We start from the raw sequence: 26,406 nt of genomic DNA on the forward strand, positions 1-26,406 counted from the left end.
CGACTGGCATTGCTGAGATTCCCGTGGCCCCGGCAGCCCCGCAGAGCAGGGAGCGAGTGGGGTGGGGACGAAGGAGAAAGAGAGGCCAGACAGGTTGACAAGAGGGGCTGCGCCATTCCTGAAACTGTGTTTTCTCGAGATAAGTCTGACCTATTCGCAGTCACTCCGGAGCAGTAGCAGGAGCCGGCCTTTACGTCTGACTTGACCTTCTATTGTGGCTCAGACACTGGAGGAGATTAAGGCAGTAAGCAAACAACTCCCAAACTTTGAGGCATACCTAGCACGGGGCTGGGGCGATGCAGAGAAGCCCAGACTTGCCAACAGCTGCCAGGTCCAAATAAGCTGGTCGGGCATGTCCTGTCTTGGACCCATGCCATGCAGATTGGCTTGGGAGGCTGGGGTGTCCAGAGGGGTCTAACAGCATATGCATGCAGTGACCGATGATCCCAAAATCCTGTAGGACACCTCTCAAAGCAAGAGCCAACCACCTAGATCGATGACTTGGAGTCAAGTCCAAGTCACTGTGGCAGACAAGCATGACAGAAGTATCCAGCATGCTATTATTTTCTGCTTAGTTAAGACAAGTCCAGCTCCACACCATAAATAATTGGGGGGGGCGGAATGAGAAGGAGGATGGCAGAAAGATTGAGATGTGGCAAAGGTACCAAAATCCGTGTTTCAGGTATCCCTGGTTGGCTGCTTCAGTGGAAAGGACGAGGTCTTGTTGCACCTTGGAGCACATGACCCTTCTCAAACCAGGGAGTGGTGGTTGTGCAGGACGTGTGTGCAATGAACTCCGTCTCCCACACAAATATCTTGACAGGTTGGCAGGGGGGAAAAAAGGGGACATGTTCTCCTTCACATGGATCCTTAGGGACCAGGGCAGTCAGCCCAGCAGCTTTCCTCAAAAAAGGGGACAGGAGAAGAAAAGTAATGCCTTCAGGGAATCCCTTCAGCAGTAACACGAAGAAAACAAAATGTTTTCCATGTTTTAATCAAATTTTCATCAGAGGTGTGAACAGGAGGCTTAGGCCGATGAATGCACGCTCTGTGTCAGACAATCCTAACACGGTGATGATGGTCCTCTGCTGGCGCTGGCAGCACTGCCCACAGCGCAGTGTGCGAGTGGTGCAGGCAGCCCCGTCCGGGCAGTGCAAGGCTGCGGGGAGCTCCCGGGCCACGTTCGCCCTGCGTGAGGTCAGGAGAATTGTCTGGAGTGGCTCATGGCCAATGCATGGGGAAGGGCTAGTGTTTGGGTGCAGAAGGTAAAGACCTTCAGGCTGGGCCTGACTTCAGGTCCAGCAAGAACTTGAGACAGCTGGTATTTAAAAAAAAAAAGTTCTTTTTTTTTTTTACCCAGAAGAAAGCATCCTTGGATCCCAGCTGGGTGCAAGGGCCTGCGAGACATGAGCGTATATCTATACCACACTCCCCTACTTTATCGGGAGTTTTCCATTCTCTGAGGTATCTCAACCCTCCCTCTGCCCAAGATAATGGTGAGGCAGCCAAAATGGCATTTTAAACTCTTGGCTCCCTCTGCCAACAATTGGACAAAGCAAAGAGGCAGGATGGGAGAAACTGGTTTTCTGGTAACTTCTGTTAGATGGAGAGGGGTCACACCCCCTTCAATAGAGATTGGAGTCGGGGGTCATTTTACATCTGCCTTTAATGAAGAATGGTGGGAAGGGAAATTTAGCTCCGATGAGCTAATTAAATATATATATAATTTCCACTCTGTTAGAAAGGAAAAAAAAAGCCTTGGAGCAGCTGCTAGGTCATTGTTTGTGAATTTAAAAATAAAAGTTTCTTGGCATGGATTTCAGAGATGGAGGCAGTGTCTTGCGTTATCATTCCAGAGGGAAAGGGAGAGTGAGTGAAAGAAGGATGAGGCCAGGCAAGGATAGTTCAGCTTGACTACGTGTTGCTCAGGTGTGTCTTGGCTTTCAAGCTTCTTTTCCCTCTGGCTGGTTTAGGTAATCAACATCCTGCCTGGATGGTGAGCCTCACCAGGGACAGATTTACGGGCCCCACACCCTGAAGAGCTGGCAATGTCCTGCCATGGGGATGGCTAATGCTTGGCAGTGCCCTGAGCACATGGCCCCAACCAGGCTCAGCTGGTACCAGCACCCCTCTGCCCAGGAGCTCCATTTCAGCTCAGCTCCAGGTACCTGCTTCTGGCTTGAGCTATGTTGTAGGTGTATCTGTGCCGGGCCTTGTCCCCAGCTGTCCTGGTTTCCCCTGACTGGTTGTCCTAGATGGACTCCAGACGTTAACTGGTGGTAGCTTTGTCTCCAGGATGCACCTTGAACCTAATGCTGCAGCCTTGTCTCCAGCCCTGTCTCCTGCTGCTCCTGACTGGACCTTGCCTTGTCTGGGGCTGTGAGTGGAATCTGACCCTATCCTCACCTTGATGATCGCCTGCGGGACCGCATTGGGGTTGTGCCTGGCCCTGGGTCAGTCACCTGTGTGGGGCAGCCCCGCTCCTGCTGCTTGTTGACCATGAGCTGAGGTCTCTACAGCCCTGAGCTGTGCACGATGGAGCCTGGTCCTCAGGCTTTGAGGCCCCACGCCTCCTCCTTGGGTGAAGGCCATGGACCTTGCACCCCACTGCTTCCTCAGTGACCCTAGGACACTACTGCATCCTTTTTTCTGTCCCTGCTGTTTTTCAGTGCTGGCTCTCCCATGTCACTTACCACTGCCTCTGGAGTGGGGTCTTGGCACGCCTCCCCATATCTGCCTGCCTCTGGGACCCCTATTCCATCTCTGTGTCTCTGAAGCAGATTCATGTCTCTGCCTTGCTTCCAAGTTATGATCCCAACCTAGCCCCAAGTCCCCTGTCTCCCCACTGTGACCCTGCCCTGGTTTTGTGCCACCATCCTGACCCAGGTCCATGTCCCTGCCCCAGCTATGTGTCACCCAACCAACAGCAGCCAGGGCATTTCACAAGGAGCCGTCCATCGAGCCCAGACCTCCACGAGGTGTGAGAACATACCTTGATGGTTGCCAAGACCCCAGGTGCATTACTGGGCCTTATCTGTCCTGGCCAGCCTCACCTGGGACTTACACCCAGACATCCTCATGGCCCAGGAGTTCCATTTAACCCCAGCTGTGCTGTAGGTTGTACCCACGTCTGGTCCTGTCTCCTGCCGTCCTGGCGTACTGACTGGTTTTCCTAGATGGACTCTAGACCCACTTTATAGGTCGTTTCATTTCCAGTCCCTTCTCTGTCTCTGCTCAGGTACTGAGGGACTGTACCTGGATCAGCAGGGTCACCAGCTGGGCTGGGGTCACTCCTGGCTCCTGGCTTGTCCTCTCTTGTGGAGCAGCCCTGTTCTTGCTGCTCCCTCACACTGGTGACAAGCCAGACCATGGTAAGAGGTCTCATCTCCACCGGCCTTGAGGCTGGTTTTTCCCTTCCCACCCTGCTGCATCCATTAGCCTCATGCTTTCTGGCAGAGGCGGCATGTGGAACGGGAGACCTGAGCTTTTCCATTCCCCACCTCTGGCGCTGCCAACCCCTCCGAGCTGGGAACAGGCATTATACTCACCCTCCACCAACAAACGGCTCCTTGCTCTCCCGTTTGCTTCTTGAGTCCCACGTGCCGTTCACCCTGGCTGAGAGGGAAGGAAGGGGGGCATTCCCCGCTGCCCCAGCGAGTCCAGCCCCGCTTGGTTTCTCTGCCTGCTCACACGACATCGGCCGGGGCTGTGGTGGCTCTCCCCATTCCTGTGAGCACCCACTGCTGCTCCTTCACCCCTCCTGTCCCACCGATGGCTCTGGCACGCTTGGCCTGTTGTCTTTGGCACACGTGAGCACCATTCCGAAGAGCCAGCCCCCAAACTCTTGGCAAAAGAGAAATTAATAATAATAATAAAATTTAAAAAAAAAAGACTCAAAATCGCCGCCTCTCCCCCTCCCCCCCTGCCAGATCATGCAGCCAGGGAAAGAGGAGCGAGGTGTGGGAGAGCCTGGTTGGCCTCGAAGCCCTGCTCCACCTGCTCGCCGACTCAGCCACCAAGCCGGGAAGGGTCGGAGGAGGCTCTCGGGTGGTTCTGTTCAACGCTGGGGGAGGGCGGGAGGAGTTTTCCTTGTTTTTAAGGCAGTCCCCCAGCCCATCTGCCTGAATCCCGCTATCGGAAAGGACCTCTGCACCTCCAGACACCCCGCAGATGTGCTGGCAAGCTCAACGTAGCTCCTGGTGTCCATCCTCATGCAGAAAATACTGCTGGCCCACGCTCCCCTTTCCACTGATACTGAGCACTGTGGTCAATACTCCCGGTCTAGGCTTTTTTTCTTCTCCAGGAGCAAGACAGAAAGGCTTCCCATGTGTGCACTTAAGACAAGTCTGTTCATCAAGAGGTGTTGGCTCCCTCCTCACTGTGGTTATGGGAAGGCCTTTTTGTTTAAAGAGGAAAACAAATGAATAGATTCCCTTGACACCCAGCCTTATCAGGCACAAACCCAAGGGAGTCCCTTGTTTAAACATCAGGAGTACATTGCTGGATAACACCCCTCCTCTCCCTCCCCTCTTGACTTTTTTTTTTCGGTTGGGTCAGGCTTTTTTCTGCCTCTATTTGCTCTTTCTGAGCTGCTTGCTTCTTGCCAGACTAGCTCAGGGAAAGTGGGAGGGCAGCGAGGGTCCTACAAGCCAGGGCTTCTGGGCTGGAACAGCACAGGGGCAGCACTGCTCCAAGGACTCGCCGTGGCAGACCTGGAGGCAAGGATGTCCTGAGCAGGTGGAAACGTATGGACGGAGTGTTTGGGGCACGTCAGGGCCGGGACACGAGGAGACTGAAGTGGGAGAGAAAGTTCCCTCTCTCTCTTGACCTTAGGTTTCCCTCTCCTCTCTGCACATCTACGCCGGTGAGGCAAAAAACGGTGTGCTCTCCTCCTCCTTGCCCTACAAAAATAGAGACTAGAGTCAAACTCGGAATTCCCCTCTGCCTCATCACTGGGGAGACAGGGTCTTGGTGGTGATCTCACCCCATCAGAAACCTTTCTGTGCACAAGGCTAGCGAGCAATGAAGAGGGAGGCTGGGGAGGAGGAGGGGAGTCATGGCAGGAAACCAAGAACACATCAGACACTCTAAATTTAGATCTTTTTATTCAGCTCGGACAATATTCCTTGATTTCTCATTGTTCAGGAGAGGGCAGAGGGCAGGGGATCTATTGAAAGGCTTTGTCCTGAGAGATGCCACTTTGTCTGGGTATAGGGGGGTGGAGGAGTTGCAGATCGGGTCAGTCCGGCATGGGCAAGAGGCACGTGTCCCACTGTTCCAAAAAAACCCTTGGGACGGGCTGGTGGGTGAGCAACTCTGAGCAGCTCTGGTACCTGCGAGGCAGAGCTCGGGGGTCCCCTCAACCCCACGCACCCACCGCCATCCGCGGTCGAGGCGGCGGTGAGGACTGGCACGTGGGCCCCTCGGCGAGCGCCCGTGGCCAGCGAGTGGCTCCTTTGCTTTGGGGCAGGTCCCCATGCCAGCGGGGCATCGGACGCAGGGCGTGTAGGATAAATACACGCCCGCTCTATACGTCTCACTGCCTTTCCGGCATTGTAGCTCAAAGTCTATTTTTAAGCTCCCTCCTTTATTACACAGGCCCGCAGATAGCGACGGCCTGCCTCCCGCCATGCCAGGGGTGCTGCTCTCCCCCCGCGCCCCGGGGAGCGGGGTGTCCTCCACACCGCGCGGGGGGCACCCTGCCCGGGGACGGGGCGCGGGGCGGGCTGTGGGCACGAACCCGCTCGTCTCCCCCCCCCCAGGCTGAGGCCACGGCGGGTGCAGGCAAAGGGGGGTGCCCGGCTGCATTTGCGCTGTTGCGAACCAGCCGCTGGCTACGCCGGCACAAGGGTGCCGCAGGGCGTTTCGCCCCGCTCTGTCAGTGGGATGCCAGTCGTGCGCGGGGCTTACGGGAGGTAAATGAGCTGAGGGTTGGCCGCAGCGTCACCAAATCCACCCGCCGCTGGTGTCGGCGCAACTGAATCGGCGCAGGCGGGAGAACCAGCTCTCACGGGTAGTGCACACGGGGCTTTCCGCCTTGGCCGGTGCCCTGACCCCCGGCAAGCAGGATTTAAAGTGGGTTTTGCTCTGCGACGTGAGCAGCGATAGCAGGTGACGGGGGGGGGAGGGAGAGCCGCTTGCTTTTGGTTTTCGACCCTCATCTTCATTTCACATCATGAGTCATGTTACGTTCTGAGCTGAGTAACTGCTGGGGCTATTTTTACTCCAGCTCAGCAAGCTTCCTTCTTGCTGCTGCCGCCGCCGCCGCCGCTCGCTGCGGACCCAGGGGCAAAGGATGGGGAGACGGTGAGTGGCGGAGGCCGAGGGCAGGGGAAGCGGTGTTTGGGGTGGCGTCAGTGGAACGGGGGACCGCTGCCCACCTAATCAATTTGGAAACAAAAATAGTATATGCCTCTTCAAAAACAACAGATGACCTGTGATGTGTGGTGTACTCACACACACACATATGTATACATTTATTATACTGGGAGAGGGGAAGGGGGAGGGAGAGAAATTCCTTTCGAGTGCTATTCACCAGTCTGGAAAAATAAAGAAGGAAAGCAGAACATTTTTTCCTTCCATCAAAACAGGAAAGAGAGGGGGAATGGGGTGGGGAGCAGATCCATAGACATAATGGATGGTTGCCAGAGTAAGGAAATTGTTCCCTTCTACCCTAAACTTGGGGCTGGGGGTGGGGGCAGAAATACATGGTAGCGTGAGCAGGGAAGGCTGCATCCCCTCCTCCCCACCTGGAACGTGTATGCACATGGGAAAGCGCTGGGAAATCAGTCCCGCCAGCTTTGCCTTCTCTTTTTGAATCCTGCTCGAGCTGCCCATCTGCGGTGATGTGAAATGCCTTTGCCTTCTCCTTCACCCTGAAGCGTGGGGCTGCAAGCCGCAGCCAGCGTGGCCTGCTCTGCCATCGACAGGGTCCCTGCTCTTCCCCCTGCATGAGTCTGTGCGCTCGTCCCCCTTCCCCATCCTCTCTTCTCTGCCAGGTTTCTGCCAGGAATGTGTGAGATGACGGAGGTGGTGAGGGGCAGGGGGAACCCCTCTGCCTGGGAGAGAGAGGCAGGCCCCATCAAATGCCTGCTTGCCAGGTGACACCTTCCCTTTCCCCGGGAGCCAGATGCTCTGCAAGGGCTTTACTCATCCTTGGAAAGCATTTCCCCTGCCAGCAGCAGGGGAGAGACGGCGAATTATGCAAGTCCTGGGTACCCCGAGGCTCTGCCTTCCTCCAGCATCAAATATAAACACCAGGCTCCCTGCCTGCCTCTGTCTCCTTCCTTTGGTCTCTCTTCTCCTTTCCTGCTTTCTTCCTCTGTTAGACCAAACTCAGTCGTTAGGAAGTCGGGGCAGCTCCCATGGCAGCAGCCTCTGGGGCAAACAGCGGCATAAGCTGCGTACGATGACTCTGCTCCGATCGCTTGGGTCGGGACAAACCTCATACAAGCGGGCGGCATGGCGCAAAACTGATGCGCCCATGGAATGGGCCTCCTGGTGTAAACTAGGCATGAAACTTACTCTAGGTGCTTCATTTCAGTGTCACGGCTGCTCCCCTCCATTGACGGCTGCGGCAGCCCCACAGGGTAGGCGTAGGGATTGCTCATCGTTCTCCTGAACTTAGAGACCGTAGCGGGAGCAACACCTAAGTTAGATACCTTGCGTGGGCAGGCTGACTACACGTTGGCTGTCAACACCTCCTAATTTCTTTCCATTGATTGTTTTTCAAAATAGGACTCATCATGGAGAGGCTGAGACAACTCAGCTGTTCAGACTGAGTCTTGCTTTCCATTGTAAGCCCTGTTTTTCTTCCTGCTGTTTCACAATTCTCTCCCCGCTCTAAAAAAAGGTAAAAAAATAAAAAAAGATATCACCCCTCACATCGTGCCTCTGAGGATGGTGGCTAGTAGATCATTTTTTCCACCGATATGAGATGAGGGGAGAGCAGTCTTGCAGCAAGGAACTGCCTATTGTCCTCAGACACGTGTTGCCCTCTTCCCTAGTGATAAGAAAATAACCGAGGAGATGAGTTCAGCTGTTCGCAGGTTAGAAAGCTGTAGTGGTGGTGAAAGTGTTTTAATAAGAAACCCCTGCTACAGGCTCTTATGAAATCTCTGTTTTTGTTGCGGTTTGTCTGCGGGGCCATTGCCAGCTACCATAGTTGCCACCCGACCTTGTCAAGTCACAATGCTCTAACAGGACGTTTTTATGGTCCAGCTGCTTCGTGTAGCCTTGAAATATCTTCTCGCCATATGCAATGGTGGTTTCAAACTCTTTTCCTGTGACGCCTGGGACATCGATAGCCCCGCAGGCCTCCACGCCCACCCCGCAGGCCAGGTGAGGGGTAGGTAGAGTCGTCCCCATCAGATTTAGGGATTTGTGGGATAATGACAAACTAATTTCACAAAAGCAAGAGAATCAAAGGAGTACCCGCCCAGCTCAGGGCACAGCAGTTTTAAGTGCATGCACCCCTGTTGAACTCAATGCCAGTAAGACTGGCACAGCCTGCATTTAAAGACCTCACTAGAGAAAAATCTTGCCTGTCTTAAAAGCAGAAAGAGTAGGAAAAGCAACTGAAGCCCGAGTGGCTTGAATATAATTTTGCTCTATTTCCAGGCAGGGTCATAGGTAGATGATTAGTCAAATTCCAAACATCCTTTTCCTTGCTGTCTGGAGGTTCAGTGGGAATTCGCTTTTTGTTTCTGATGTCGAGCTTCTAAAAACTGCCCAGCATCATCCACATGAAAATAAATAACTCTATTTCTATCCCAGCTTGCATGTAATGTAGCCGGATATTTAAGAAAAAAACCCCCACCACACCACACATAACCCCCCAAAAACCAGGCCCTGCAGCAGCTCTTGTTTCAACTGAGCAAGAAATTTGCAGCAGTCCTTGCTAGCTTACTGCTGAGTCCTTCTCCGCTCCGGCAGTGCTGTCTCCCCCCGATGCGGAGCTGAATCAACCCTCCCACATGCAGGCTGTTCTGTCCTGGCCAGGCAGCCACTATGGCGAGGGGGACCCCCTACACAGCTTGAACAAGGTGGTGTGAAGGTGGTAGAACCACACCAGGTTATTCGAGGGCAGAGATCCTCAAAGGACACCTGAGCCTCCATTTACCCCTTATGAACTTAAAACACGTAATGGGGTCAAGGACATTCAGGACCTAGCTGCACTCGGCTCCCTCTACACAGACAGAAGGACTTACGGAAGCTGGTTTGGCCATCCCAAACCCTTGGCTTTCCCCCTGCTGACCACAAAGGAGCCCAGGGCTACAGAGTTCCTTTGGCCAGTGCCATCTGGAATGAGGCGACATGGACCACACCCTTTTAAAACCTTTTTTTGGAGCCTCCTACAGATTTCAGAAGGAGTTTCAGCGCCCAGGTAGACATTAGGGCAGTAGCTTCACACTGCCGGGGGGTCAGAGCCAAATTGTCATCACATGAAATGTCTGGTACGCTGCTGGCAGGTCAGGATGGAGAATGAGGGGAATTCTAAGAGCGTCCTGAGGAATTTGGGGTGGGACAGGGCTAGCACAGCTGGAGCATCTAAGGTAAAGTCCTGTTAAGCGCTCTGGCAGTGGAAGCGAGCAAAGGTGTGCATTGCATTTCCACTTCCTCCCACTTGAGCTCCAAAATTGGGACCGAGCCACTTCAGACTCAGTTTGAGGGCTTCCCAGGACACTCCTTATCTCTGCACTTATGCACCTCAGATGGGCCGGGGTTTGGAGGTGGCCTGGCTCTGACGAACTCCCCACCTGTGGGGAAATCTGCCCCCTCTTCTTCTGGGTCAGGGTGAAGTGCTGGTGATCCCTTGTGACCCAAGAGCATCTTGACATGCTGCTCTACCGTAAGACCTTTCATTTTGTGTTTGAGTTACCTGTCTCTGTGATGGGAGGAGCAGAGGAGCTATGCTATTTTAAGAAAGGTATGGAGGACCCCCAGTCCTTCTGGTGACCCTGTGCTTCTTGACCAATATCCACATCTGTGAGACCAAAGTCAGGTTCAGGGGTGTAGCTAGCCAAGCTGGGGGGTGTTGTCAGATGCCTACTACAGAAGAGCATTTGGTGGGCTGCCTGCTCCTTGGTTCTGATAGCTGCTTCTCGTACCCAGACACTTTGGATGGTGCATACGTGAGTGCTGGTGTGAGCCCATGTGTTTTAGAGCGGGCTGGCTGCATGAGACTCGCAAGCACCTACAGAGTCTAAGGGAGCATGTGTGATGCTGTGAGATGAGGCCACTGGTATGCCGGTGGGTGTACGTATGTGAGAAAGGAAGAGAGAGGGAGAGAATGAAGGAGAACACATGGATGCCCAGGGATGTGTGAATGAGACAAAATTTGCACGTAGCTGTGCATGTGAGCGGCTCAAATAGAAGCGTGTGCATAGCATAGAAAAAGCAGGGAAGATGCTTGGGATTCAGAGCGAACGCCTGCCGAGTGCCTGCCGTGCATGACGGTGCAGGAATGGATCGGTGGATACGAGCCTGCACAAAGATGGTGCAGAAACCCCTCCTGGTCATGCCTGGAGTGTGCTTTGCGAGTGTGCAACTCCGCACCGGGAGATAACTTGTACGTAGATGGGAGGGTGTGTGTACGGGTGTTTTTTCAATAGGATATGACTCTTTCTTGAACTCACCTGTTAGCAACCTTCCCCTCCCCATCCCTCTCCCCCCAGCAAATATCTGCTTGCTTAATTTCCCTTCAGATGTTTATTACATTGTGGAGATAATCATGCAGCAAAATACCTCCCAGTGCCATAAGCAACACCAGATTGTCTTGTAGCAACGTTTAAATTTCTCTGGCTTTTTTTTTTTTTTTCCTGCACACAAAGAGATGTAAGATATTAAAGCTGTCTTTCTCCCCAGAGCTAGTGGTGTAGCAGGGCAGGGAAGAAGGCGAGTTGAGCTTAGAGAAATGGGCTCCAGACTGCAACAGCGAGAACCCGGGGCCAAAAAAATAACAAACTACCGTGCTGGGAACTCCTCTCTTCTTATCTCTTGCCGAGGAGGAAGGAATTTCTGTCCCCATTCCTCACGCGATATTAAAGCCACATTATACGGGTTATTACAGCATCAGTCATTTTTAATTAATTTATCATTTAAATTAACACACTTTTTATTTTGTCAGCAATGGACTGCTACTCCCTCACTAGATTTTTCGCCTTGATACCCAGCCAAGAGGAGGATGGCAAGTTATGCTCCACCCATCTCCTCTCCTTTATAAAAGGAGCAGCCCCGAATGCCAGTTTAGTCTCTCTTGCAGCTTGCAGACTAAAATAAAGACCCATCGGCTCGCTCACCTCCCCGTTCATTTTACCTTTTCTGCCTTTTCTTTCCCCCCCCCCTTTCTTGTTGCAACAGAGCGCGGGAGGCAGCAGCAGCTCTGCTCTGAGGCTTGTCAAGGCTCAGTGCACGCACGCACGCGCACACACACACACGCAACCCAGAGCGAAAACATTTGCTCTCACCTGTCTCCAAACCCAATGCAAACCTCACGTCCAAGCAAACCGCCAACACTTCGAACAAGAAGGCACGCGAGCCAGAATCTAATGTAAGGGGAAGAAATTCAGTGTACACTAGCAACTTTTCGCTAAACAGCAAGCGGGAGTAAGGAAGAGAAGCAGCATTTTTAAGAAAAGGACACCTTAAAGAAGATTTTATTTTTTGGATTTTGTACTAAACTTTGGAAAAGTTTTTTTTAATTATTATTTTGTGCATCTTTTTCTAAGAACATTGAGTCATTGCTAACCTGCATGTAAAATCTTTTACATACATATATATTTTAAAAGGAAGACAATCAAGAGGAGAAATAGCATGTGGACCACCTAGCAAAAGGCAATACTGAAGCATCCCTTGCAGCGAGGGAGACGCAGACTCCGGATGCGTATAATTTCGAGGGACTGCATTTTTTTTACCACCGGGCTTATGAGATAGCAGAGAGGCAGGCGAGTCACCGAGAATTACTTCTCTCTCCCCTCACCACCACCACCACCTCCTCTTCCAAGGGCTCCTGCAACTCTCCCACCACAGCAGCCCGGCCCGGAGGGGAAATGGGAACGCGCGGCGCCCTCGATGCCTGAGGCCGGGCGGCCGCGGGGCTGTCTGCGGGAACCGCTTCCCTCCCGGGGCTCACCGTCCATGTGCCCGCAGCCGGCGGGGCCTGAAGTCGGGATGAATTTCGGCGTGGTCTTCGCGTTCATCCTCTCCCTGCCCCTGGCCCGCCTGGAGGTGAGCTTCCGTCGCCGGCAGCGGGCGGTGCTGCCGAGCTGCGAGCCCCAGAGCGGGGAGGCGGCGGGGGGGGGGGTTGGAGACCGCCGGCGGCTGCTTTCGCCCCGCAGGTGCGGCGGGTGAAGCCCCGGAGTGGCCGGGCGGGGGGAGCGGAGCTGCACGGCGGGAGGCGAGGAGCCCCGGGGCGGGCGGCGGCTCTCCTGCCCCTTTCTGAGGGAAGGGCGCCGCAGGGGCGCGAGCGCGCTAATGGCGGGCAGAGCCGGCCACCCCCCACCCTGAGGGGGAGCAACCGTTGGGCCGGCTTCCCGCGTCGCGGCGTGGGATGTTCCCCCCCCCGCCTCAGGAGGGGTCGCCTCGCCTCAGGACGGGGCCCCTCCGGAGAGGCTTCGCGTGGAAACAAACCCACCCCCGTGTAACCTCCCAGGCTGCCGGGGAAGGGGAGAGCAGGCTGAAGTGGTCCCTGGCTAATGCGGGAGCAGGGGTGCTGCCGGGGAGCCCCGGGCAAGCCCGCAGCCTCCTGCCCCGCCGGCGGCTTTGCCCAGCGGCTGTCACCCCGGGGCGTGGCAGCTCCGCAGGGCATCTCGCTCCCTCCGGTTATTTTGGCATCGGCGTGCGTGAGGCAGGGACCGAGGCCCGGTTAGTTGCCACCTCCAGAATAACATACAGCGTGACACCCAAGCTGGCATCACCGAGGGGCCGATGGAGAAAGGGCAGGGTGGCTTTGAAGGGGACAGCGTGGCTAGAGGCACCAACGCTGGATGGCACCGATGCTGGGGTGGCACGGTTATTCAGGAAGGTGTGTTTCTAGCTGGAGCCGTGGGAGAAGGCTGGAGATGAGTGTCTCTGCTGTGCTTGCACGGTCACGCAAGCAGCTTGTCCTGCAGCCCTCCTGCACGCTCGGCTCAGGAAGAAGCCAGGCGCAGGGTGGGGGCCAGGTGGTGGATTTGGTTGACGTATGTACGCTCCAACCCTCTTTGGTTTCCTGTGGTTAAGGAAGGGGAGCCCCAGGACCCCAAATCCTTTAACCTCTCCTGCCACGTTCATGGTCTGATCGTGTGCAGTTTGAGGGGATCGGAAAGCCCGGCACGATTGTTTATGCACGATACTCGGTTCCCACTTCAGTGCTACCCAAGGTGGCAAAACCATGGGTCAGATCTGCAGCCTGGGTGCTGTCATGGGCACGAAATATCCTTCCACCAAAACTTTTCTCCCTTTGCATCATTTCTTTCTCTTTCTTCCTCATTTTCAGGCATCCCCTCTTGTGGGCAGCCGGGAAGGGGTTGGGTGCGAAGCATCCCATCGCCTCCTTATGGGCCCATTTTGCCCTTGCCCAAGCCACAAAGGGAAGCAGTTAGAGCTGTGGGCTGCCCAGTGGTTATGTTTGTTTTGGGCAGAGGATGGTATTTCCTCTGTGGGTGGCTCGGATCTCTTTCTCACATGCAATGTGAAACATCAGCTATGGTTGGCGCTGGGGCAGGGTGAAGATAGAAGTGTATGATCCGAAGGGGGGCTGTCATTCTGTGCTGTAATCACATTAAAAGACTGCACAGCTCTCTGACAGCCTAGCAGGGTTAGAGCTTGTGAATTCTTGCTCTAGGTTTCTTGGGAGGAATCATAGTATTCATCATTTTATGACCAGAGAACCAAGAAGGTTTCTGCTTGAGTTGGTGCTTCTGCCTGCAGCCAGCCCCCACATCTACTTTGAGGGCAGTGTGTTGCACCCCTTCACCGGGCGTGTACAACATGACTCCTACCAGGCTCTGAACCGTAGTCATCCTCTGAAAGGGGCTTGCACCTCCTCCCCAGCCCTGCTGTAGAAAGTGCACAGGGAACAGTAGCTCCCCCTGATCAGCAGAGGCCTGAGCCTGGAGATGGAGCCTCCTCAGTCCGTTCTCCCTCTTCCATCACACCCATCTGGAGCTGGAGGGCCCTGGAGCTCTTCCAGCAGGAGGGAGTACGAGCCTCAGCGGGAAGGTATTTGCCAGTTGGGAAGCGAGGATGCTAAACCGATTTGCATTTGCCCCAGGGACTGCAATAGTTGCCTTGCAACACTTACAGAGACGGGCTGAGCCCGATGTGGTTGTGCTGGGGTGAAGCCCCACTGGCAGGGCTTTCTGGAATTCCCGAGGAATGGGGTGCGGCCAGGCGCTTTGCTTATAACCTCGGCCCAGCTCTGCATCACGTCTTCCTGGTGCAAGTCTCCGGGGCTCTTCCCGAGTCTTCCTAGCATGCGACTGTGACAAGGACAAAGCGGTGGAAGCCAGGATGGATGACATGTCTGGGGTGCACTGGTGGAAGGAGCCAGGCGAGTCGTCCCTGCCTCCCTCTCACCATCAGCTGATGCGCAGCAGCAGGAGAGAATGACCCTGGTTCCTGCGCTGTTTCCAGTGCTGCTAGTACACAACCGGCCCCGGGGGTGGAAATGCCTCCAGCCCTCACAGGGGAGGTGTGGGGGGAGCGTGGAGGAGCAGGGTGGGGCAGCGGAGTCCCCCTTGAAATGAGAAAAGGGTTTGTAGGCCTGGCTGTACTTTAGGAATGTGAGCTAGATCAAACGTTGTTTGATTCTTCTAAGGAAGGAAAACATAAGCCACTGTCCCACGTGGACGGGGCTCGTGTGAGCAGGGTTGTGCCTGCTGTGGGGAGAGACACATGTAGTCCTCTGGCCAGCAGATGTTGGGGTCCCCGTGTAGCCAGGAGTGGTGCTGGAAGGGTGGAAGCTCTGTGCCGGGGGAGCAAGAGCTTCTGGGGTTCAGCGGGCCGGTGGCAGATGCTGCAGGTCTTGCTCTCTGCCGGGGAATGTGGTGGAGTCTCCCCTCAGGGTCCTCACATCAGCTTCAGAGGGAATTAAAAAACACTGTTTGTTTGGGTTTCTTCGCCTGGCTGATCACTTGAGACCCTGCTGCCAAGATCCCCTGCTGTGGTCAGCGTGGAGGCTCTCAGGAAAGTCCTCCTTTCCTGGGCAGAGGAGCAGATAGCTGGGTGCTTCCCTGCCCTGGTCTGGTGCTGCTGCTACCCTTCTGTCCTATGTGCGGTCACACGTGGGTGTGTAGACACACCGCCTCAAAAAAGAGGACTGGAGGAGTCCTCGTCTTGGGAGTGTCCTTGGCTGGTTTCTTTGAGCCCTGAGGGTCTGCCTGCCCTGCCAGTTGCACAACCTTTGCTCCCTCCTCCTCTGTATCTGCTGTGTGACCAAGAGAGACACACCTGTGGGCAAGGCTCTGACACCCTCGCCTGTGCACAGCTGGAGGGAGGACCAGGGCACAGCCCTGCATATTCCCTTGTGGCCCTCGGTAGCGGCTGATGGCAAGGGGACCTTTCAGCATCCCTGGCGCTCAAAAGCATATGTTGGCAGAAAGCTCCAGAGGCATGGGGGTGGTGGAGTTTAGGAGGAGGCTGATTTTGGGGAGCGGGGACAGGGGACTGTCCTGTTTTGCAGGGCATTGCTGCACGTGTGCATGGGTTTGCAGCGGCCAAACAGTGCTGCTGATGTCTGGGAGGACGGAGGCAAAAGCTGACGCGCCAAGAAGCCCCAGCGTCACAGCCGCAGCGCAGAGCGACTGCTGGCCGGGCAGGGCCCCTGCCCAGGTGCTCTGCTGCCCTGTGTCAGGTGTGCCACGGCTCTCGCCCCCCCAAGCACCAGCAGAGGGGAGGAAGGGACGTCCCTGCCAGGGGACTGGCAGAGTGGGGGGTGCCCCTGCGGTTCGGGGGAGAGCCAGGCACTGGGGGCAGAGGGAGGGAGGGAAGAACAAACTTACTTTCTTCTAGGAATTCAGGGCCTCGCAGGAATACGAGGCCAGGCCTTGGGGCACTTGACAGCCCGCCAGGAGTCCATTGAGACAAAAGTCTTCTTTGATCTGCCGCGCCGTTAAAAAAGGAGATTGTTAACTTGTGTTAGACAAATAATTCCAGAGGAGCTGCTAAGCAGGAAAAGCACCAGCTGCTTGGGCTGGTCTGTTGGGGATCCCACCTCCTGCAATGCTCCTCTACCTTCTGACCCCATGGGATTGGGTGGAGGTGGCTGATGGACCCCTGCTGCCCTGTGTCCCATCCCCACCAAGTGCCCTGAGCCTGGGTGTGTGCGGTGCCGCAGTCTCAGAGCCTCCCAGGCATAGGGCTGGGATGGGGAGTCAGAGTTCCCTGTCACAGACTCCAAAGGCAGCAAGGACAAGCTATGCAGCTCAGGTCTGCGTAGCTGCTCTTAAGCCAGCCTTGGACACGGTTCTGCAGCACTAGAGGAAAGTGAGGAGCTTCACAGGCTTGCGGTTGTCACTGGCAGAGCTGCCTCACAAACCCCAGGGAGGAGGACAGGATTATGAGCCATGTGGGCTGGTGATATGCCGTAGCCATGCTGATAGTATCTGCAACAAGAAAAAATTGGCACCTAAAACTGACGCTGTGAGCAGGGAGTGAAGCTTATTCCTACAGGCAGTCCCTAGCAATCCAGCTCCTGAGGGCCTGCATTTGCAATCCCTGATTCGTATCTGTTCCCCCTGCTCAGTTAGCAAGGTGACACCTCCCAGCTTGCCTCCAAAGTCACCGAGTCTCATAACACCTGCCCACGCTCTTCCCCAGTGAGTGCTGGAGTTTAAAAAAAAAAAGTTCCATTTCCTACACGTATTAAGTGTCAGGAAGGACCAGGGGCATCCACGCACAGCAGCATTCGTACGCAAATGCATTTGGCTGACAGGTGCAAACATTAAAAAGCCTGCAATTTCACTGCCCAGCGCTGAGCTCTGGCTGCAAGTACTGGGAATTGCAAATGATCCCTTTTCCAGTGAATGTGTGTGGCGCGAGGCAGGGAAGCACTGCGGAGCCTCTCCGGCACTGGGCTATTGGTCCCACTCTTCCGCACGCAGCAGGAGTTGTCAGAAGGCATCTTCATTTTGCAGCTATTCAGTGATCCCTGAATTATACAAGTCTCTCTCTCGCTGTGCATTCATCACTGATGCTGCTGCCCTCTCCCTTGGAGACTGAGGAAGTAATGCCTGGGGATGTAAAATCTGCTTTTTGCTGCGGGCGGACAGCCAGATCTGTGGTGAGATGTGACAGTGACAGGGACGGAGTGGGGCAGAAAGGCTCGATCTGACTCGAGCTCTCTGGTGGATCTGGCTGTGGAGGTTTAAGACGCTGGCGTTGTCTGCTTTGCAGCTATCCCAGCAGGTTTCTGCCCCGTGACTTGGGCTGCAGCGTCCTTCAAGCCACCGTGTCCTAGTTTAAGTTATAGTATGAGAGGGTGGGCTAGCGGGGCTGAGGAGGGAGCACTCCTATTGCCCTGTTAGTAGAGGCGAAGGGCGGGTGGCCAAGGGACAAGCACGTGTGGGAGGGCGCCAGGCTCAAGCAGCCATGCAAAAGTGTCTGCAGGTTTGGGCTAAAGCCCTCAAGGCTTAAAAACCAACGTTTAACCACCTGCCTGGCAGTTTTCCTTGACTCCAAGTAGAAGGGAAATGTTCTGCACTGAAGGCAGGCGGTGAGGGAATAGCTGTACACTAGAAGGACCACACACATGCCACCAACTGCCCATAAAAACCCACATGAAAATCCCTGCATTTCACAAGCACACGAGCCAAGTTCTCCTCTCAGTTACAGGGGCATGTGTAGGGCTGTGGCTCAGACAGCATCCAGCACCCGGCTGAAAGAGCAGCTTTTCCACATGAGTAGCCCTGAATGAAGAGAGCTAGGAGCTAAGCAAACACTTTGGCCAGTGCTTTCCTCCGTCTCTTTTTCTACTCTTTTGGAAGTATGTGTTAATCAGTGCTTGCTTTCCCACACTGCTCCTTTGTAGTCTTGTTAAGTGCTGTCACTGGGGCCCGTTCAAGCCTGATGCCAGAGTCAAATTCCCGAGAGACTGATGGCGTTGCACCTGCCCGCGCAAACCCTGAATTTGGCCCATCGTCTGATGTCTATAAACCTGCTTACTTCAGTTTTTTTGGCACTGGCATGCAATGACATCCAAACTCCCATGTGTTTGTGCATCCAAATCAGCTCCTCAGCCCACCACCTTGAACAGTCTTTCATGTCCTCCCTGCAGCGTTTGTGGTTTCACCGCAGGCTCATGCCGGAGCAGCCTCAGCTGCGAAGGTCAATCTTCCTCTCCAACCCCCACCTTTTTTTTTTTTAAAGAGCATGCAAATGATGTATATTATTGGGCCACTGTGGTTTGAAAACACGCGCACACACACGCACATACACACGATATCTGACAAAGCCCGTGAGGGAGTTTCATAACAGAGGGAAATATTGGGAAGGTTTTATCTGATAGCGTAAGGGAAGTCTGTTAAAACGCCTTTACTGCAGGCAGCAGGAATGACAGGCCACCTGGAGAAGTCATACAGCACCGGAGAAGGAAGCCTTGCTGGCTGCTTGCATAGTGTTCGAGGCTCTGCAGCGCATCCCGGGCATTTTTTGGCTTTTTCAGTCTCTTGGCTGCTTTGTGAGAGGCAGTGAGAGGGGGTCTCTCACTTTTGCTCAGGTTTCAAGCTCCTGCCTCGATGAGGGCATGTGTTAGCGTTTTGCTGGTTCTATTGTGCCTCCTCTGTGCTCCTTCGATTCCCCCCACTCCCGCTCCGTGACGCAGTCAGTATTTACAGATCACCTCTCTAACACTTGTTTCTCCCTTTCTTTTCTTTTTGTCATCTGGCAGGGGGACCCCATACCTGAAGACATTTATGAGATTTTGGGTGGCAGCTCAGTGCGCTCCATCAGCGACCTCCAGCGTGCCCTGCGGATAGACTCCGTAGGTAAATCTCCTCTTCACCAAACACTCCTCTATTTTTTCTTAATTCTTTGAGGGGAAGGGAGGGAATATTCTGTTTTCCAGCAGGCACACTATCAACAGACCTTGCTGTAAATACAGGAACCATTCAGGACCCAAGACCTGTTTATGTACACTCCCAGCCACCCTGAAACCTGTAGGAGTTAGACAACTAGATGCCTTTTTTTATATACTCCCAACTGCGTGGTCTATTGAGGAACACTGGCTTCCAAAAATGATAGGAGGTGGGCAAAGTGAGTGGAAGGAACTGAGGTCAGCACTTTTCACCTTGAGAGATGCACAGGCAGCAGGGCTTGAACTGGCCAAGGATCAGCTTAGGAGGTGGAGTTTGTGGTTTCACTGAGGGCTCATGCTGGAGCAGCATGGGAGGTGGAAATAGGGTGATAGAGGAGGAAAGGGCCGAGTGAGTTCTTAGGTTTAGCATCTACAAAAGGCTGCTGGCTCCCAGAGGCTCTTAGGAAGAGAGCAGCAGAGCACGTGTCCACGGGTGAGATACGGACCAGGGGCTAAGTCAGGGTAGTGTCGCTTCACCTCCTGCCTGTAGATAAGAGCTCCGGGGGCTGCAGTGCCTCGGGGTCACTTGGCCAGGGCTGAGCGCAGTGAGCGGCAGGGGCGGCGAAGCCTGGAGGGGTCAGCACGTGGGGGAATTGGAGCACGCGCCTCGGCGGCTGGGCTGGCCCAGGAATTTATTTATAAACGGTCTCTTCAGAGCAAATTCCTTTCTATTCTAACCCTGCTCCCGCCCGTCGTCCCCCGGCCCCCCCAGCTCGCCTTCTCTCTCGTGTTTTGTCTGTTTGGAGCTTTGTAATCCTTGCCGAGACACTATCTATGGGGGAACAGAATTTCCTGCTTTTGTTTCCTATGCCAGTCCAACCACTGGCGCAGTCTCAAAAGCATTCCCGCTGCCTTTCAAAACGGCCCTGGAGGGGCAAGGGGGGGGAATGCGAGGGGGAGGGCACCAGCTGCGTTCAGCTATTGTTTGCCTTAGAAAGAGGCGACGAGGCTCCCCACCACCGCGACGGCCGCTCCCTGCCCTCGCCAGTTCCCTCCATGAGCCACACAATGGGGCAACTTCCAAAATTAGCTGTGCTGGATTGTCCCAGGCTGGTGTCCCCCACCCCAACTGTCTTCAGTGCTGACCCGGGGTGTAGAAGGACAACCTGGGGGAGGGAGGGACCTGGTTTTCAATGGGAGATTTGTTTTAGTCAACAGTTGTTGCTATTTTTTTTTCCCCCCTCTCTCTCCTCTCATAAACTCAACCTCTGCACAAAAAGCAGCCCCCACCCTCGTTTGATAAGATGCCAGGTGGCACAGCGTGGCGGGGTGGGGAAGGAGTGGCTGGGAAGATGCATGCAGTCTGTCATGTCCCGGTGTCTAAGGAACAGATACCTCTCTATCACAGTTACTAACCGCCCTCACAATTAAGAAGTAAAATGGGCTTCTCTTGTTGGCTTGAAAAGCCCAGGGGTATGGGAGAGGGCTGCAGAGCTTTGAGTCACTGGTTTCACTTCAGGTCCCAGGTGGGAAAGGCTGGTCAGCGAAACAGAAAACGGTGCTGCAAAGCTTTCTCTTTGTTGCACCCTGTGGCTCTCACCTGCTTCCAGGTAGTGACCGAGGGGCATCACTGTTTGCTTCCTCTGTGTGGAATTAGTGTATTAGCAAATAAGTGTATTAGCAAAATAACCCCAAAGCGGCTGGGGCTATTCCCTGTGCTGTCCATGCCCCATGTATATGTCACAGCTGCTGCCCTCCACTGACTGCACAGGGAGCCAGGATTAGGCAGCTCCAGGGGCAGATGAGCTGAGATCCTGCTCTCCTGACCTTAGACACTACTGCAGACCTTAACTGTGGCTGCCAGCAAAACAGGCATGACCATCCTAAGCCAGTCATCCAGATACCCTCTGTAGCCCCCTGGAAGAGCTACATGCCCTTTCTAGAGCGTAATCCTCCAGATATCATTTTGGGTGTCTGCCTCAGAGTGAGATGAATGGTGTCCTAGAATTGATCACCTCTCTCCAGCTGCTTTAAAGGGTGTCTGTCTGTTCACCTCACATGTAGATGTTAACTCCTTGGGCACATGATTCCTGCCTTGTGAATACAGCCTCTGTGCACCCATCCCAAGTCCTTCAGCAATTGCTTCAGAGCTGAGCGGAGAGCAAAGTCCCTGCTCCCCCTTATAAGAGGGCTGCACTAGGGCAGGACTGAGGAAGAGGGATGGGACATGATAGGTATGGGAAGTCTGCTCCTCCACACATCTGATAAACAGAGATCTTCCACTGGCCCCAAATTCCCTTTAAGAAAATTGCTCCCTTGATGCTGACGTCCATTCAGCTTCCTTCAGCTGCTAAAGCAGGTCAGAGAAGGAAAGAGCTGTGGCTGGGTGGGAGCTATCTCCGAGCGCGGCCATTGTCCGGAGCTCAGGAGGGGCTGTGTGTTGGAGTGCTCCATGGGGATTATGGGCATTTCTCTATTCAGCACTTCCTATGGGAAAAAGCAGTGGGGTGGGAGGGAACTGCTCAGGGCTGGCCTGAATGCTATCTGCCTTCCTCTCTCATCGCTGACTGAACTACCTCCAGATCCTGCAGCTTACCTTAGACTAGTATAGGGCAAAAGTAATTTGAACTATATTTTTCTGTTCTTCTGCCATAAAACTGACTCTAACCTAGAGTGGCTGCAGTGGGTTGGGAGAGAGAAAGCAAGCACTTCACCTCCCACCATTCATCCCCTTCACCTGCCACCTCACACCCCAACTCTCCCAGTCCCAAGTCATCCCAGCATGGCACCTCAGTGTTATATACCAACCTTTCTGCTGGTCCAATCTGGTCTTTGATCCTCCTTGCCATATCCTGGTTTCAGCCAGCTGATCTGGATCCCTCTGCTACTCCTCTCTGACACCAGAAAGCCCTGTTGCAGGCTTTGTCGTTCTTGAGCTGGAGTTTTCCTCTCCCAGACCTGACTGGGATCCCTTTTTCACAATAGGCTTGTTGCTTTGAACTGCCTAGCCTGAGCAAAGAGCAAACCTAGAGTCTCCATGTCCCAGCACAGCTGTGGCCTTGCTGGTGGATTTAGACCTAGCATGACATACTGGGGCCATGGCTTATCCCACATGTCTGCACTTTGCCTAGTGAGCAGAGCACAAGTGCCTGCTGTCTTCTCTTGCTTCTACCCGGTGCTATTAGGTCGTGTTTTTCCCTTTGCAGAGGAGGACAGCTCAAGCCTGGACCTGAATGCAACTCAGACCGGTCAAAACCCCGTGGTCCTGTCTCGAGAGCGACGAAGCCTAGGTGAGTCGGCAGTGTTGCACCTTGTGATTGTTGGGGCACTCATCTGAGGGGCTGTGGGTGGGTGCAGATGCACGTCTGTGATACATGTGTGGGGGTAGAAGTTATAGTGGGCATGGATGTGTAGACAGATGAGAAGCAGGGTCTGGGCCTCCCATAGGAGCTGGGTGTTACACCCCAGGAGGGCAGGAGAGGGAGTCGGGAGCTCTGCAAGCTGCTCTGCTTTAAATCTCGCTGATGCGGATTTGCTGTAAAGAACTGTCATCTCCTGCCTAGGAACGTCACTGAAGTGAGAAGCACAGTTTCACTGGGGCCTCCTCCACAAGGCATGGCCCTGTCCAGGGAGGGAGCTGGAGGAGTGGGAGAAGGAGAAAGAACATATGTGTGTGTGTGAGCGCTGTGTGGGGTCTTTCTCTTCCAGCAGAGGTGGCTGCAGTGGGTTGGTAACAGCTGCAAAGCCCGTTTCATCTCCCCTTCTTCTCTTGGCCCTCCACAGATGCTCTGGCAGCAGCAGAGCCAGCTGTCCTGGCAGAGTGCAAGACACGGGCAGTGGTCTTTGAAATCTCCCGCAACATGGTGGACAGCACCAACGCCAACTTTGTGGTGTGGCCACCCTGCGTGGAGGTGCAGCGCTGCTCCGGGTGCTGCAACAACCGCAACGTGCAGTGTCGACCCACGCAGATTCGCGTCCGGCATGTCCAGGTAAGGGAGATACCTCCTGCTGCTCCCTCCTCCCACAGCCAACCTCCATCCCTACCCCCCAAAGCCAAAACCACAGCGGGTCTCAGGTGCGAGGCTCACACAGCTGTCTGTTCCCTCACACCCTCTCTGCAGTCACGTCTTCTGCATTAGCCACACAGCACTGCAGCCTCTGGCGCGGGGTGACGGGGGGTGACGTCCGTGCCAGCTGCTGGGAGGGCCAGTGCTGTCCAGCAGCTGGGGACTGTCACCGTAGCAGAGCTACAGGGCACCGTCCCCAGCTGCAGTTCCATTCGGGGCTATTTCTGTGGCTGGAGGCGGCCTTGTCTGTTGTGTTAGAGCACAAGAAACAGGACGCTTTCATCACAGGAACTGTTTGTGGTGCAAAAAGAGGAGGTCTTGCAGTGTGAGTCTCCATCCCCCTGTTGCTGCTGCTGCAGCTTCTTCCCAGGACACGCACTGGAGCAGCTTCTCCTCTTTCTCAGCCCCATGGTTACCTTCTGACCCGCTCCAGCAGCAAGCAGACACCTGATGGGTAACCTCTTGCTCTGATCCTGCCCTCCTCACAGCTACCAGTGAACTCCTCACAGCTTCCTCCCAGACAGCTTGTTTAAAAATAATACTCATCCCATACTAATCCTCTGCCTGAGCCGTAAGAGACTCCCCCAGGCAGGCGGCAGAGGTTGGCTGGGAGAGGTTGTATTCACGCAGCCCTTTTCATCAGGAAATTCCTTTCTCAGAAAAGCCAGGCTGAATGAGGGAAAAATGTGGGGGGAGCAGGAGTTGTTTTTGTGGAAAAAACAAGTGAGAGGTCAAAAGCCAGCCTGAAAAAGTGACCTGGAAATGGTTTCTTTGAGGACAGAGGTCTCTCTATTGTTTGGCTGGAAGTGTTTGTCTAGTGAGCAGCGTGTGGTCTGAAGCGTGTGGAGTGGGCTTTCAAGGAAAGATAAACAGCCTGGCTGCTTCGGCGCTGGCTGAGGGATGCTGCTGGGGGCAGTGGGTTTAGAGGAATTCAATCCCAGACACGCGGCAGAGCAAGTATTTATAGCTTGCGGAGCACTTCAGGGACCACAGTCTTGTTAGATAAGCTGAGTGGGGTCAGGTCTGGCCACTCCTGGAGTGGGAGGACCCCCTAGAAAGCTCGTGCCCTGTGGTGGGATGTGGAACAGTGAGTCTTCCCTCTGAGTCAGCACTGGTGGAGAGTCCGAGGGAATTTCCAGAGTACCGCCTTTCCCGAGAAACACAGAGCTGAGGGCTTCAGCCCTGCAAGTTATTAAAGAGCTTGAGACAAATTCAGACAGGCCTCAGCAGAGCTGGTGAAGCTGCATTTGCTTGCATCGGGCCTGAGTTTTTCTCCTTTTGCCCTTCTTGTAGGATCCTGTGGGAATTAATTCTGGCTGCCCCCAGGTCTCTGCCATCACATCTGTCAGAAACAGGCTAGAGTGTTCTGCACATCCCATGTTTCTGTCTGTGATCAACCAGTCACCCTGCTTAAGCAGGGATAAGCACTATAAGAATAGTTAGGAATGGGAGAAACAACCAGTCACATCCAAACTTGCCTGGTCTAGGTCTGCTCTGCTGGTATGTGCAGAATTAGCTCCCATACACACGCCCCTGAATTTGAACTGTGCTCTATAAGCTGCCTTCTGACCCTTTAGGAAGAAAACCAATACTGAAGCGTACCGACACTGATTATTTTTACAGAGTGGGAGCCACAGCTGTATTAATCTTTTGCTCGCCTCTCTGTTCCAAATAGGTGAACAAGATCGAATTTGTCCAAAGGAAGCCAAAATTCAAAAAAGTCGTTGTGCCTTTGGAGGACCATGTGCAGTGTCGGTGTGAAGCGGTGTCCCGTCAGCCCCCCAGGAACAGCCGGCCAGGGCCGCGTGAACAGAGACGTAAGGATCTTGGCATTAGTAGAGCGGAGGGAGGCGTGAGAAGAGAGACTGGGGAGAGAGGGAAGAGCCCTCCGCTGGTTTCAATCTGGTTAGCTCCAGTGAATCCCATGGGCCTTTGCTGGTTTATACCAGCCGAGGGACCTTTCCCAGGACGTCTGGCTGCCAGCAAGGGGCTGGAACCAAGCGAAATGAAGGAGGGGAAAGTGAGAGGTGAGGGGAAGGTCACTGTGGGAAAAGGGAGAGAGCAGAGGCTGTGGAGAACAGAGAATAAGGGATAGAAAAACAGAAGAAGGAGGCCTTGTGGCCCTCCTGTTGCAGAGCTCTTTGTTGATAGTGTGTGTGGAAAGGTATTTCAACATGACCCAGCTGCCCCTCGCTGTACAGACACTCTCCCCTCTGTTTTGGCAGGCTTGTCACCGTCGTTCACCACAGCCGCTGTCTCACAGAGGCAGCGAGTACGCCGGCCGCCGGCGCAGAAGAGGAAACATAAGAAGTACAAGCATGTCAACGATAAGAAAGTGCTGAAAGAAATCCTCATAGCATAGAAGTGCTGGCCGGGGAGAGAGAGCACAAGGCAGGTAACAGCAAGCTGCTTTTCCAGTCAGGAGAGATGCTCGCCCAGGACATGGTTCTGCCCAAGCTCCTCGGATGCTTCCCACAGCACCAGCCGCTCATTCAGTGTGGGGCTACTGCAGGGCCTGGGTGTGATAAAACCTAGGTTGAAGGAGGGGGAAGGACTAGGCTGGGACCCAATGTGTGCATCCTATTTATGGCTTTATAGCTTTTCGCAGAGGTGGAAGGATCACGCTGCAACCATACTTGCTCTCTTACAGGCAGAGTGAGCCCGACTTCTCTCTACACCTAAATCCCCCCGGGGTCCATGTAATTCATGCCTTCTGTGGAGCAACTCCTGTTCTCCTTTCTCTATTGATTCTCTGTTGAAAGCAGAGAATTAATGTTGCTCTGGGGATCCCTTTTCCTTTTATTTCATTAGTTGAGTTGGCAGAAAGACGGAAAAGCAGCAACACTTTGTTCATCTCTCTCCTAGCCTGTGTGCATAAGAAAGGTCATACCAGGGGAAAGGAGAACTGGAATCTCTGGCAAGAGATCTGGACTTTGTCAGCCCAGGGTCTGATTCTTCTCTCCCTGACTTGTATAAACAGGAGTAATTCCCTCATCATCAGAAGAATTTCACTGGTACAAGGGAAAGGAGAATAAGGCCTGGTTCCCTGTGAGAGAGGGAAAGGTGCAGAAAAGAAAGAGTAGCCAGGGCGCAGACCTGGGGAACTGAATTTAGGGAGGGGTGGCACAGCCTAACAGGGAAAGCCCTGGCCCATGGCTCAGCAGTTCCAGCTCTGCCGTGGCCCCTGGAAAGAGCCTGGGCCGCTTACTTCACATTCACTTCCCCTGCCTCAGGAGAGGGGGACGACGTGCTTCCATCGTGTGGTGTTTCAGGAGCTGGGGACGAGGGGTGACCGGGCGGTGTCTCGGGATTGGTATTCCCACACTTAGACTATCAGAACTCTGA

At 54.3% G+C, this 26,406-nt stretch overlaps 1 protein-coding gene across 1 annotated transcript; it reads left to right on the forward strand.

Annotated features, from left to right (window-relative positions):
- Positions 1–12,072: 12,072 nt before the first annotated feature.
- On the forward strand, positions 12,073–25,423 carry PDGFB (platelet derived growth factor subunit B; the record flags this gene model as incomplete). Its single annotated transcript, XM_082014118.1, has 6 exons — positions 12,073–12,228; positions 18,869–18,965; positions 22,201–22,284; positions 22,778–22,983; positions 24,737–24,878; positions 25,287–25,423. 6 exons carry the CDS (start codon positions 12,073–12,075, stop codon positions 25,421–25,423), a joined length of 822 nt encoding a protein of 273 aa, XP_081870244.1.
- Positions 25,424–26,406: the final 983 nt, after the last annotated feature.

Source organism: Phaethon aethereus (assembly GCF_964289735.1).
Source record: "Phaethon aethereus genome assembly, chromosome: 1".
Taxonomy (NCBI): Eukaryota; Metazoa; Chordata; class Aves; order Phaethontiformes; family Phaethontidae; genus Phaethon; species Phaethon aethereus.